The 15,124-nt window shown below is 36.8% G+C and overlaps 1 protein-coding gene across 2 annotated transcripts in view; it reads right to left on the bottom strand.

The window, feature by feature from the left end:
• The window catches only part of VPS13B (vacuolar protein sorting 13 homolog B), an 877,527-nt gene that overhangs the window by 698,016 nt on the left and 164,387 nt on the right, over positions 1-15,124 (bottom strand). For both annotated transcript variants that reach the window (XM_059723846.1, XM_006263597.4), the window contains one exon: positions 7,692-7,876. In XM_059723846.1, coding sequence (XP_059579829.1) covers positions 7,692-7,876 — 185 coding nt within the window. The remainder of the gene's footprint in view (positions 1-7,691; positions 7,877-15,124) is intronic.

A 15,124-nucleotide genomic window follows, 5' to 3' on the forward strand; every position in this document is an offset into this window, starting at 1 on the left:
CATTTTTATGAGGTAAAATTTATTATTCAACCATTAAGGTATCCCACATGAAATCTTGCATAAAATAGTTTTACAGTTACTTTCTGGAAAGTAGATTTTATTTTAACTTTAAGACATCATTTACATGAGGGATTCAAATGCCTATTTGATCACCTTCAACAGAGAAATTTAAGGTCTGCAAGCAATTTTCCCAAAATACCAGATTAATGGAACTGAACTGTCAACAAAATAATGAACTACCTGAATAGGACAGGGAAAAAGCAGTAGCAAGTTCCAGTTTTCCAGAGCAAACTAAAGCCATGTGTGACTGTGCATATGTCTTCTTGGAAGGCTATGGTTAGGAACTAAATGTTTCAGGTATACATTAACAAACAAAAATTATAATTATACCAAAGGATTAATAATGCTCACTATTTAAAAGTTCTATAATGAGAATAGAATAGTATACTTTTAAATGGATAGCTATTTCTAACATTTGTGCTTTTACAAGTAAATCTAAAGTAATGTTTTCCTCATCAAATTCATTTTTAGCACCAATATACTTAGTTACCATAAATATATAGAAAGCACAAAGTATTTCAGCTTCAAACTTCTTCCTCCCCACCCCCGAAACTGAATTATACAGCTGCTACATTATTAGCATGGGATGTGTATTAATATGTATTTAGTATACTGCTACTATTAATGTTTAAGTACCAAAAAATTTCTGAAAATGTTCTCAGAGAACATGAGACAGCACTAAAGAAAAGAGCCCAGGGAACCTTCCTTCTAACTCTCTTTATCAGTTTTAACTTTATTGCATTTCCAAACTCATTCAATGAATGCTTTTTCTTGAAATATGAAAATTAATAAAAATTCTCCCCATCAAGATTGCTTTCTGAAAAGTATTTTTTGCCTTTTATCCTTCTTCTACCAGTATCTATTGCTTTGTAGCATGAAATATTGCCTATCATGTCTCCCCCGTAGTCCCAATCTTTTCAATCTCTTTCAGAAGTGACACCTACTAGTTTCTACTGCTCACCTCTGAACCCCTATTTCTGTTAATTGCTTTTTTTTTCCATGATGAGCCTATTGTCCTAAAGTTACTAGGCATCTAAAAATGCAAGCAAGTGCATAGCAAAATTTTCAAAATTATTTAAGCATCTTAGCTGCCTAACACCCATTGCTTACAACTAAACCCTATTCAAATCAGAGGCAATTAGGTGTTTTTGAACATACTCTTGGGCTATTTCTATCTTGAGCTGCCAAAGTATCATGTTTTCTTACATATACACACACACCTTTCCCCTAAAAATCAGCCTCCCAAAGTTGCATGTATTAAGCAAGGAAACTGATTTTCTGATTGGGACAGAAGTGTCCTTGCTTTGGTTCCAGCTCCACAGTGCAGCAGCTGTTCCATTGGTATTTAGGCAACTAAGGAAATCAAATGCCTAATGAAATCACTAATCTTCACTCCAGAGGTGTCAATGACTGTCTCTCCCTTTTAATGGTCTGATGTTCCACTAATCAACCTAACCTTGCTTAGGGCAGTTTTGCTGGCTGCTAGCTTCTCCTGGTCTCTTCACCTATTTCACAGCTTTGGAAAGTCTTTAACTCTTTTCAAACTCATAGATATGCCCATCTTCAGCAGCATCTAGCACTTCAGCTTTAGTTAAGCAGCAAAAGAAGTGAAAGTCAGCTGAATATTATGCTTTGATCCTATTTTACACAGCCATAACTGGAAAAATCTTCTCTCTTCATTGTGCCTTTCAAAAACAAGGTACGTGTTATATGCAAGAAAATAAGCTATTTTTGATAATCTGACCCTAATCAATTAGAACCAAATTAAAGTGTTCCAGGTAAAGCAATAATACCAAATGAAATAAAAAGCATCATAATGTGTTCATTAATACTAAAATGTTACTTGCTTCTGTAGGTGCTTAGCAATATTAATCTGTAGAGAATGACAATCAAGTCTTTTATTTGAGGTGTAATAATGAAAAATGTATATAAGCACTATAACTTTCAAGACTTTCAGACACTTCATTCTTAATATCCCTCAGAACTCTTGAATGTAAACAAATCTCATCTTGATAACTTCTTCCTAATTTTTTATAGTCCCTCTGTTTTGAACAACTTAAGTCTGGCAATACCAGTTTTATTAAGTGATAAACTGAGTGTGTCCTAGAGTTGTGAAAAATCGAGGCATGTTTGCCCTACCTCCCCAATCCCCCTCCCCCCACCCCCCAAAAAATGACCACAACAATTTTAGTAGGGGGAAAGTAGTTACTGAGTTTTCCAGTTTACTTCTATTTCTTGAATTCCCACGTTATTATGGAGTGTTTATATGAACACAACATGTTTGACAGGGTTTGTTTTTTGTTTTTTAAGTTAAATGAGCCCAAGCTCCAATTCTAAAAAGTGAAAGAAGGTAGTTTTGTGGTCAGTTACTGTCATACACATTAGCAATCAATAAAAGTTATAAGACTGTAAAAAGTGTAGAGAAGAAGGAATGCTGCTGACTAATACTGCAAATGAGTGAACAGCATTTTGTCCAAACACTAGTGAACATGCTTATGCAATATACACATAATTACAGCAAGTAAGCTGGAAACTTCATTGCTCAACTGCACTCAGTCAATCAGATCATTCTCATCAAGTAAAATATAAGCATTGTCAACAGTTGTAAAGCAGGCAAAAGAATGTGTCCTGATAAAAAAAATGTACCCTTTTCAGATTTTTCAAGCTAAACTATGACACTGATAGATATTTGTTTTTTGATGTGACAGAGCAAAAAACATGGAAAAAGATGACAAAAAAAATCCTTCATTAGGCAATTTCCATAGTCAAAAATTGATCTGTGCTGCTAATTTAAGAACACATTTCATGGCTTTCAGCCAGTCTTTTATATACAATTAATTTAGTAACTTTACTTTCAAACACATAAAATGTGGCAAAGACTGAATGGTGATTATACCACCAAAGTAATGAGCTGTTAAGACAGGGACAAATTTCTTGGTAAACTAAAAACTATATTTTCCAGATAGTAAAAAATGTGGAATTTAAGCAAAGGACTGAAGTGTCTTATCTAACATTTCTGAACTAGAATAAGAAATTGGAAAGTTTTTTCTTTACCATCAGCTGCCCAGTTGGCTGTCTGAAAAGGACCTGATGATCCAACTTCCCCATACAAGTAAGGCAAAATTTTCCATATTCGCATCCTACTATTAAAATATGCTGATATTTGTGTTGAGCACAAGACAGACTTTATGCAAAATATGTATTTTATACCATTACATATTGACAAAACAAGTAAATCAAAAATTGAGCCTTCCACCTTTCTATTACTTAACTAACATGAAAGATCCAAAATCAAGACGGATGTTGAGACCAGAAAAGGAAGATGAGACTGAAACAAAATATATACTATATTTACTTGAATTCAAGACAAGGTATTTTTCTTCCAGTTAGCATGTGGAAAAAAGGCCCTTGTCTTACACACACACACACACGAAACCTCATTAAATACAGTATCATTAAACTGCTGCCAAAAGCAGCTCGTACTCAGCAATGGAAACCAAGTATGACGTTGATTAAGTCCAACCAACACTGAGCATGACTACACAATACATGGCCCATACTGGAAAACATGCTGATGGGAACCTACCGCAAGGATAGGTTAGTGCAAGCCATCTTAAAAAGATACATCTTACTACCCCATTAAGCACTGTTCCCCTCAGAACCAACTCTTTTCAAAGTCACGGTGAACCACTAAATTGTATACATTTTTATTTCTTCTTCACTCACACAGATGAGCTGCACCTTTCTTTCCCATTTCCAATGATTCCCGTTTCCTTACCGGCTGTAAATGTCTGGCAAACATCACCAAATAGGGCCCCAAACAGTTCACCCCAAATCCCTCTGTTGCCACCTATCTCAGCCTGGCACATATGATTAGCGTGGGTGCACTTGCCATGAGGTAAAGCTGGTCAAGGTTGCCTTGTGCTTTATCGGCCTGTAAATCTTTGGAGTATCCCTGGACTTGTGACAAGAACACTTAGTTCCAGTTATAAGTGAAGGGCTAATTAGCACATGGGTATTTTTGGAAGGGGTTATCTGGAGTACATACACATACTAAGCAGTGTTAGGCTGTGGAGTCATGATGGCTTCAAATCCTGTTGACTCTGGTGGGGCCCAGCCCAAGGAACTCTATGGTAAATTATGAGCTTTTTGGATTTGGACTAACATAATGCATAGCGTGTGTTATACATAAGGAGGTGCCAAAGTGCTGCTTAAAAGTGTGTTTATGGAGTACCTGTGCTAAAACCTGCAGCAGTTTCAAAAAAGGTAAATTGCATCAATTCTGGATGAACTATATCTATGGGTACTATATGCAAATTACTACAGCTATGTTTAATTTTACGGTCAGTGTTTTCAAATTTGCTCCTCACTTCTATGTGCTCTGGAAGAGCACGGTCTGACAGTAAGGAGTTGGAAGAAGTTGCCCCAAAGGGCAAGAGGGATACTTACTCTCTGGATTTATTTTCCCTGTTGTAGCAGCAGGAAGGGGACAAATTCAAGGCATAATACTAATAATTAGATTCTAAACCTGGAAAATTATAACAAATTTATAATTTTTCCACATATAAAATCTAATTGTTTGGGATCATCTTATATTCAGGGCCATCTCATATTCAATTAAATATGGTACTATTTACTGCTTTACTTCAACTTTACATACTTAGAATGCGTTTCAGAGTTAACTGCAAATCAATACTTGCATCACAGTTGGTTACTATAGAAGACTGGAAAATTATACAATTAACATGGGAGCAAATGGGACCATTTAATTTAGAAGCATGCCAAGTTGCAGATGATCTGAAATAGTGATCTGCCCACTCAAAATAATTCAAACAAATTATTGAACAAAGACTGATTAGTTTAGATTAAAATTTGTAGTAAGCTAGTTGCTGAAAAAGCAAATCAATTGGTCAAATCAAATCAATATTGAAAGACAGATTCTAAAGATTGACAGGCTTAAGTAATTAGTACTCTGGGGGCTCTATTAACTGTGCATTTTTATTTTGCTAACGGAATTTTTGATTTCTTCATTTTTTCTACTTACTGAATTTTGCTTACAAAATCTATTGTGTATTTTTGGTATTTCATTTAATATATATTATGTTTCCCTCTGGGATAGTTTTCTCCACCCTGATAAAATCTATTCCAAATATTCTCTACTGCAAATTAATACAAAGCAATAAATCTAACTTCTCTGTAATGTACTTATCTTCAATCGTTTCCTTTACTCCTAGGGAGAAAACCAGACATTTTTCTTTTCTTTGGTTTTCCATAAAGTTAATTTTTCATAGTCCTTTGTTATTTATGCTCTTCAAATTCCCTTTTAGCTCTCTGAATTTTCTACTGACATTTTATTTTAGAATTTATGTTAACTGCAACTGGCTACTCTCGGGTTGGACTTCCACTTTCTGGAGAATATCTATTTGATTTAAAGGACATTTTGATTTTGACATTTAATCAAACACATTTCTTTTAAAGGGATAGGTGTCACTTGCTGTATTTCTGTTATGGTATGCTTAAGAAACTTTGACACTGAATTAAAGAGTGTCAAGCCTAAAACTTCTTGTTCTCCCTGCCCTCTGACAACGTGTTAAACTCTAGCTCTGGCTCCATGAAACAACACAAAAAGCATACATAACCCTTATATATTTCCTTTGTGGGAAACGCTGGAGAACAAGAGGCAAGTGCAGGCAGATCTTTAGAAGAGATGGAAACAAAGAACAAACAACTACCATCCATTATAAAACTGTTAAATTTTGTAGCACGCCAAATTGTGTGACTGGATTCACATATTCCACAAGGCCCAATTTTACATTAATGGGACAATTTCTCTCTCTCAGAGAGATCAGTTCTGGCCTTCTGCAGACTCAGGAAGGCCACCACAGTAGTCTACATGCAGTTTTCTGTTGTGAGATGTTTATTCATTTCAACAATTTGGACTAGAACATCTATTTAAAAAATGAACATATTCTGGAGCACTGTTCCATGAATAACTCAAAGAGTTATAGAGAGTAAAAAGGGCACTGGTTATAGTCTTAATAATACTAAATTATGATCCTAATAAACATGCAACCTAACATACAGCAATAAGTTTCTTTTCCTACCAGTTGGGTCAAAATGTCTCATTTAAGAACTGCTTGACAGTTCTGTAAACTTACTCTTCAGTCAAACACTCACAAAACAGGCCTACCAGCTAAACCTGTGGTTCTCAAGGAGGTGCTATGGCATCTAGGGTGGCCTGAGACCCTTTAATGGGTGCCATGAGGTACCCCACACTGTTAGGTTTGCAGATATAATTTACATGATAAATCTCTGGATAGAGATATTCCAAACAGAAATATATAGTTGTGGTCTCTGGTTCTTTGCAGCAGATAAGCTGCTCTATTCTTTTTTGGTACTCAAAATAAGAGTGAACACTAAGAACGGGTATTTTTCAAGTGATGCCTGAAGTCTATTCAGGGGTGCTTCAAGTATAAAAAGGTTGAAAATCCCTGAGCCAAACAAAACTATCTTTTGAAATCGTAATGGCCTTGAACAAACCACTGTCCTAGAAGTAGAGATACTGTCAAGCTAAAATAAATTCTATTCTGAATTAAAGGCCAGGCAAAGGGCATAATGGATTTCATGCTTTGCAAAAGGTATGAAGAGGACCATCAGCAGAATGAGACAAATGCCTCATCAAACTCTAGTTTTAAAGACAGACCTTGTGCTCTCTTTTTGGTGTCCCATTAGCTACTGCCTTAAATCCTCTGATGCTGGATGGACATAAAGTCTCGAAAAAAATACACTTCATGGATTTGAATTATAATCTTAAACTGAACTGCTACCCTTCTTGGGGCATAACAGGTAAGTGTTGCCAAGATCACAGAGATTTATTAAATGAAAGCAAATTACCCTAAATGGTCCTTGGCTTGACAACCAAATTCAGCAAAACACTTAAACATTTGCTTTAATTTTAAGAACACAAAGCTGTGCAGGATTTACACAGGTATGTCATAGAGGGCTTTGATGAATAAATCCTTAATTTGCACAGCCAACTTTTTTTCTAAAAACTTCCATGTTTTGTATTATGCATCTACATGGTTATCTCCTTTATTTCTTCCACCTCTTAGATTTGCATTATTTCAACTACCTCAAACAATGAAGAAAGAGATACTGGTAAAACTAGCTACGATGAAAACCATTTGCAGCCCTTTCTACAACATTTTTTTTTTAAATCACATCTCCATGCAACAAATGTTGGTAATAAATAAAGCCCTTAAACCTAGTGATTTGTATTTCATTCAACAGCTTCACCTTTGAATGATCTTAAATTACTGCATTGCACAGTATTAGGTAGCAAGGCTGGATGTTGCAAATGATGAAGGAACTATGGAAAAATTATCCTGTATGGGAAAATTAAATGCATCCAGAAATTGTTGCCAGAGAATGAAGTTTGGTGGCTTAGCTTACATCCTGGATTTTAAACATAAGCTATAAATACCCATATGGACACAAAAGCCAGTTAAATATTGCATGCTAAAAGCTTGGATTTAAAATGGTATCACTGTATATGCATTTACTTGCTCCATGCAGTGCTCTACATAATAGGTATTAATCTACCATACTTGTCAAACATACTATGCCTTTACCTAAAGTTTGGAAGACTTCATTCAGCAAAGTTTCATTTACTGCTGTAGAACTGACATTCCCAAGATGATGAAACCAACTCTGATAAATAGTTTGAAGCAGAAGGGTCTGAGCTCTTGTTGCTTGAATGGTCAGATTAGGAAGCTCAAATATGCATTCTGTCAGAGGAACATGAGATCTCTTGGTCCTGGTTAAAAACATTAAAAGACAAAAAAAGGAAAGTGATTAATCTAGAGCACAGTATTGGCAACAACTCCAGAAAACCAAAATCACAAGATATCAGACTATACGCAGCTGGTTTATAAGGGCTAACATGCATTTTGGAAAGCTTTTCCACAGTATTTCAAAACTTAGTTACAAATATGACTGGCTCTCCAAAGAAAATTAATTTCTCAGTAGGAGTCACTCTTATCTACCAAAAAGAAAATATGTATTCCACATACAATTTTAAAGAGGAACTCACTCCGCATTAATTTAGCCTGTTCATCTCAAAATTTTATGATAGTTAATTTAAATACCAAACGTGAAATGTGAAATTTAATGTTTGAACACTTATAAATCTAACTCTGAGGCATATATGCAGTGGCCATACTGCCTGCACAAAATGCAGAACAGCCAAGAGGTAAATGAATTATGTGACTGTACTGAACACCACTGGCAAGTTCTGGTGATGACAAAGTGCAACAGCAAGATTCATTTGGTTAATCTAAACACCAGAACTCCTTAATACTATTTACATGACCCAATTCAAATATATTTGTTTCTTTTTTAAATGTAAAGGATGAATCAAGCTGCATACTTCTACTAGTGCTGTCCTCATCTTTCTTTTTAATCACAACTGCAACTGTCAGCAGCTTTCAACTTCAGATGACCCAAAACGCTACTGTATCTCCTTCAATGCTGCTCACTCCCTGCTGTTCCCTCTTAAACCATTACCACTCTAGACAACTATATCAGCCCTTGTCCATGCTGTTTCTACATTTTTTCCCTTAACCACTTCCTTAGATTTCCTCTTTCCATCCATGTCAGTTGTTTTCAACTTCTTTAGACTCAAGGCACCCTTGTTAGATACAAGGCACTTCTCAGAAAATGCCAGCTCTTAATTTTCACTCATTCTGTTGCAAAGAACTCAAAAAGACCACAACAGGTTAGAAAGTTTTTAACACTATGGATTCCTGTTGAAATTTCAGTTTAACTTTTGAATCACATTTGCACACCTAACATTGCTAATATTGTGTGGCATTCCACGGCACCCTTGAAAGCATCTCTGCACCTTCCTCATGTGATCCTCCTACCAGAATAGCATTAGAGCAACTTCCAAGTATTTCTGAATTTATTCTCCCAACACTGTAACTGTTATTTTCTGACATAACTACAATAAAAGCTAGAAAAAAAGAAACAAATTATAGACAATATAAAAAATAGTATATACAGTAAAAGCTGTGCTATCCGGCACTTAACCATCCAGAATGCTCCACTAACCAGAATCTGTCAACACAAATCTTCCTTTTAGGGGACGCAGCAAAAAAACTGGAAGTCTCACTTCCCGTTTCACTGCCGCAAGCCAAGTTCCACTTCTTTGTGGACCACAGCCCAGGGCAAAGCAGCCTGCACGGGGCCCAGCTTCCTGCCCCCGGCACATTGATGCCAGGGAGTGAAAGACCTGGTGCACCAGATGTGGCATATTTGATTAACTGGCACCCCCCATTCCCTATGGATGCAGGATAACAGAGCTTTTACTGTACCATGATTTTAAAACTATTGCAATTACAACTGTGCAATTTGGATACACCTAACACAGGGGTGGGCAAAATGCAGCCTGCGAGCCAGATGCAGCCCACCAGGGCATCCTATCCAGCCCGTGGGACCCCTAAATTTTAGAAAATTAATATTTATCTGCCCCGGCTTCCAGTCATGGCCCTGGGTGGCTTGCCAAAACTCAGTAATATGCCCTCCGCCCAAAATAATTGTCCGCCCCAATCTAACATTACTAAAATGCTGAAAAATGTGCTCATATATTCAATCATAGAATCATTTTCAAATATTTTATGGAACATTCTTTCAGTAACATTTGTTATATTAAACCACTACAAGAAAAGAATTTAAAAACTAGCACAATGAGTATCTCAGCAAATAAAACAACAGAAATCAGCTCCTCCTCATGCAGTAAGACCTCACTAAGTGTATGTCCTCTACATAGCCACTGCCACTTTTCAAACTTTTAATTTATGCTTGATCCCTTTTGATTCTATTATTTACCCACAAAAAAAAAATCTTATTCCAAGGACAATCATTCTGGGAATAACACAAAAATACACTGTACCCAACTGAACATGCTACAGAAAGGCACTGGCAAATGGCAAATTACAACAAAAGCCAGAAATTAACTGTATCATTAGCCTCAGGCAAGTATTCCACACACACTGTACATAACAAGTGAATTTGTTATATCCAATGAAAACTGTAGTGACATTATATTCATCTTATAGTTACTTCCTCCATAGCATCTTATATCTGAGAACTGCTTGTCCTTGCCCTAATTATTGCAATCTATCCTTCCCAACACCGTGGGTGTTTGCAGATGTTTAAAAAAATAAAGGCGCTTTACTTTAAACTCCATGCGCTCTCATGCCAAGCGCTGCGCATGCCCAGAAGTAGCGCATTAGTTGGACCCAGCTCACCTGATGTCTGTGTAGATTTGGCACTTTAGTGAAGCTTTTTTGGCACCTTTATCTAATAGCTGATTGGCTCAGCTTTAGATAAAAGTGCCCCAAAGCCCCTGATCTATATAGAAGCTTCAGAGTCAGGTCAAAGTAATGTGCTGCTTCTTCTGGTAAAGAGCATTTATTGTGTGTGTGGGGGGGGGGGGGTATCTGCAAGCAGCCCTTGATTTTACAACATATTTCATTGCAATAATGTTAATTGTTTCCTTTCCAAATTTTAATTTATTCTCTTTCTACTTTGTCTTTCCTTTTACAGTACATTTACTCTCTCTCTTTTAAACAATATTTAATACCTTAAACTAAATGCTTCCAATTCCTTCTCTATATTTTCTGACAGAACGACTTCATAACATGCTTTTTTTTTAAAAAGGAGCAGTGAGTAATGGTGCCAAATTCAGGATCAATAAATTACAAATTCTCCACATCTCTATTATGATATTTTCTAATATCTAATAACAGTACTTTTAGAGAAAAGGGGCTCTCCAGAGGGCTGCAACAATAGCAGCATACAGCCCAACAGTGGATAAAACTTCACTTTAAAACACAAGACTATTCATTTAATGTGTAGTGCAGCTACTGTACTGAACTACAGTGACTTTAAAACTTACAGGTTTCATGTAAAAAGATTCCCTAACGGGTAATAACAGTGTATTAAATAAAATGTGTTTTTTTTATAGTATGCAAATTGTAGACTTATTGTAGTTCTTAACAATCCCATTGGAGCAAAATGCAGTACACTCTTTCAGAGAATTCTGGGAGAACAAAGTGAAGGAAAACAAATCCCTTTATATGTAAAAAGTCAGGACACAAAAAGATCTGCTGTTCCATGTGTGCAGCAAATGTTTCTTAGAGGAAATTTTAACTAGAATTGGCTAATGATGAAAGTGAATTTATAATTCAAATTTTATTATAATGGTTTTCTAATAAAAACAATGCATTTAAAAGTACTTTACAATATATTTGCTACTACACTGCACCTGTTAATACACAAAAATCTACCACTAATAAGTTAATGATCTAAATTTATCAGTTTTATGGCCCAAGAGATATATTCAAACAATATAATTTCAGTGCAAGTACATGTAACTTTTTCCACTAAGTCAAACCAGATTTGTGTTTCAAATCTGCATCAAGTAAATTTCGGTTCATATGAAATGAGTCAATGTCGATTGATAATAAAATGATCATATTGAAAACAAATACATATATGATGAATTCTCCAAAAATAATTATTTGAATTTCACTTAATTTTAATAACTACAACAGAAATATTTTTTTCATCCAGTCTTTATATTGAGTTAAAGTTTAGGTCTGACCATATGTACATTTAACAGAACAAGTTAAAAACTACCAATTCAAACATTATTCTCTAAGGGAAAATAAATTCTAATGTAACCAGTGGGATAGGCAACTCATTAAAGCTAAACTTGGACAAATTCCAGGATAAATTTAAGGAAATATGAACAAGCAAGTCTTGCTGTGTAGTAGCATAGAGTGAAAATGAATCTGTCCTAATTAAATGATTTCGAAATTCACTTTAGTTGTACCCAGTTTGCTGACAAACTGCAATACAGACTTGCTGAAATATTTGGATAAATTTGGCATATCATTAAAGAAAACAATTTTCACTATTTTTAGATGAAAACATGAATCGATTCTTATTATGTTGCAAACATAGGCACTAATATAACCAATTCATATAAGTCCACAGGCCTGCTATGAAATATTTGCATGTGTAGACCTTAGGAACAGCAACCCATTCTTTTAAAATCAACACCTCCTAGTGATTGAAAGAATAAAGTGGTGAACAGCTGGCTCCAAAGGTTTATATAGAGTCCCAAAATGCAAAGCTGGAACCTGCAAAATGTTTCCAAAAATTTAATTTTTGTTATTACTCATATCCTGTACAGTAAAATACGATTAGTTCATTTTTTCCAAAATAACAAAACTGGAAACCTAGTACCTAGTAACTGCACTCTAGAAAAACATGAATGTAGGTTATATTTGTACAACCTTCTTTTACAGAACACCAGCAGATATTTTTATTTGTTTCGTTACTTGATAAGGACAAGATTAATCTGCAGGATACACAATACCTTCCATGTAACTCAATAAATTGATTATTATTCTGATCTGCTATTTAAACAGATAAAAAAATCTGAGGTACCAAGTACTATGTAATACTTCATTACAATTTCAAACTTTTAAAATCTATTAAGCAAGTGGATAATCCAAACAATGACTATAAGCAGCTACTATTTCATAGTGAGGAATACCCAGATTTTGAAGAAATAATAAACAGCAAGAATCAAGGAAGACAACATAATTTAAGTAATATATGGAACTGCAGTCACTATTATATGGTGTGTAAACTATGTTATCCTTTTAGACTCTGAAGTAAAAATTGCCTCTTCTACAGATAAATGAGAAATTGTTATTGTTGAAACACTAGGGCAAAATTCTATTTCCCTTTGTATATCTAAATGGTAGTTTTCTAGACACGTAAATAGCATTTTAGGCAATTATGAACAGGTAGCGCTTCTATAATCCAGTGGTTCTTAACATTTTTTGTACCAAGATCCATTTGTAAACATCAATGTCCAATCCCAACCTGGTGCCCCTTACTCCTGCCAGCCTGCAAGGGAAAAAACATGGTTTCCCACATTTGTCTCCTTTAAAGGAGAATCCATTTTTAAAGTTTGTTGATCCAGTTTTAAACTTTGTTCACAACCCTTTCATATATTCTTGCGACCCATTTTTGGGTCTCGATCCATGGGTTGAGAAACACTGCTATAATCCCTGCAGTGTGGATTTGTAAGCATGTACACAAACTGATCATGCACAGGAAAATGTAGCCACACTGAAATCCATAACTGATAGGTGTTAGACAGAGGAGAAAGCCCCTTTCTAAAAAGGTTACTTTCCAAAAAGAGGGAGATTCAGGTTCTAGGCCCCCCTTCACTCAAATGGGGTTTGACCCTATATCTCTGAGGGTAGAAACAGTTGCCTGATGTCGCATTTGTGTTGCCATACAATTTTTTTGGAAGAACATCCCTACGTTTTGTGACTCCGCATCCATGACATGAAAAACAAAAAGTACTAATTAGTTGTCAGGTATACAGGTTGTAGCTGAATTGGTCTAGAGGCAAAAGGCGTCAGAATTCATGGTAAAGGTGATATCTTTTATTAGATCAACAAAATTTTTCCAAAAAAAAAAAAGATTTTTTTTTTGCAAAAATCTAGTTGGTCTAATAAAAGATATCACCTCTACCCTGAATTCTGATTCCTAATATGTTGTGCTACTTTATTGTGGCAGCAAACATCTATTGGCTTGGGGACAGGAGCAGAGTGTGGTGGACTGTGGGTAGCCTGGAAGCACCAGCACTCTCCCAACACCTCAGGCAAGTGTTCTGGGGACCCTAGGAGCCTGATCCTGTACCCCTGGGTCAGGCCTTTCAAGCACCTAGAGGACTTGCACAGAAATTTAGGACTGGAAGGGACCTTGTGAGATCATCAGGTCTGGCCCCCCTGATCCGGGCAGGAAAGACTGCTGGGGTCAAATAACCCTAACAAAGTGTGCATCCAGTCTCCTTTTGAAGATCAAGGGTAGGTGTTTGCACCACCCCCGCTGGGAGTCTATTCCAGGATCTGATCACACGAACCGCGAAGAAGTTTTTCCTTATATCCAGTCTGAAACCTTCTTCTAGGAGTTTATGACCGTTGCTCCTGATTTTACCCTGGGGCACTTTTGTAAATAGTTGTTCATCTAACCCTTGATGCTCTCCCCTGATATATTTGTAAGCTGCCACCAAATCCCCCCGAAGTCTTCTCTTTTCTAGGCTGAACAGTCCCATATCTGTCAGCCTTTCCTTGTATGGCTTGCTCTTCAGGCCTCTAATCATATGAGTGGCTCTTCTCTGAGCTCTCTCAAACTTCTCCAAATCCTTCTTGAAGTACGGTGCCCAGCACTGGACACAGTTCTCCAGCTGCGGCCTCACCAATGCTGAGTAAAGCAGAAGAATAACTTCCGTAGTTTTGCTTGTGATGCATCGGTTGATGCATGCCAGCATATTATTTGCTCAGTGTGATAACTGTAGCATCACACTGGTGGCTCATATTCATTTTATGGTCAATTATGACCCCCAGGTCTGTTTTGGACGTGGTGCTAGCTAGCACAGCACCACCAAGTCTATAAGTTTGTTGCAGATTTTCCTTCCCCAGGTGGAGCCCTTTACTCAGTGTTCAACAGCATCTGGTTCTGGTCCGCCCATCTAACTAATCTGTCTAGGTCCACCCGGATCGTCAGCTGATCAACTCGCCTGGCTTTTACCAGGAGTGCATCTCTATAAGTGGGTGAAGTCTCCATGGGTCAGGGTGTGATAGCATAGGATTTAGGGAATCTCAGGAGCCCCATGCCTCCATGCTGGGACCCATGTGACCCCAGGGCCTCACTGGACCTATGCTGACCCTTGCTCCATATGGAGGCACGGGTCCAGGGGGAGGGAGGGAAGGAACTAGGTAATCCTAATACCCTGTGTCTCCATGCAGAGACCCATGCTGACTTGTGCCTCTGCCTGAACCACAGGTCACTACAGGGGTCCCTGTGAGGAGGCGTGGGACACCATGGATTACCCAGCTTCAGCAATGCTCCATGCCAGTATCCACACTGACCCATGCCTCCATATGAAGCATGGCTCAACACATACTGGCAA

Source organism: Alligator mississippiensis, chromosome 3 (genome assembly GCF_030867095.1).
Source record: "Alligator mississippiensis isolate rAllMis1 chromosome 3, rAllMis1, whole genome shotgun sequence".
Lineage (NCBI taxonomy): Eukaryota > Metazoa > Chordata > Crocodylia > Alligatoridae > Alligator > Alligator mississippiensis.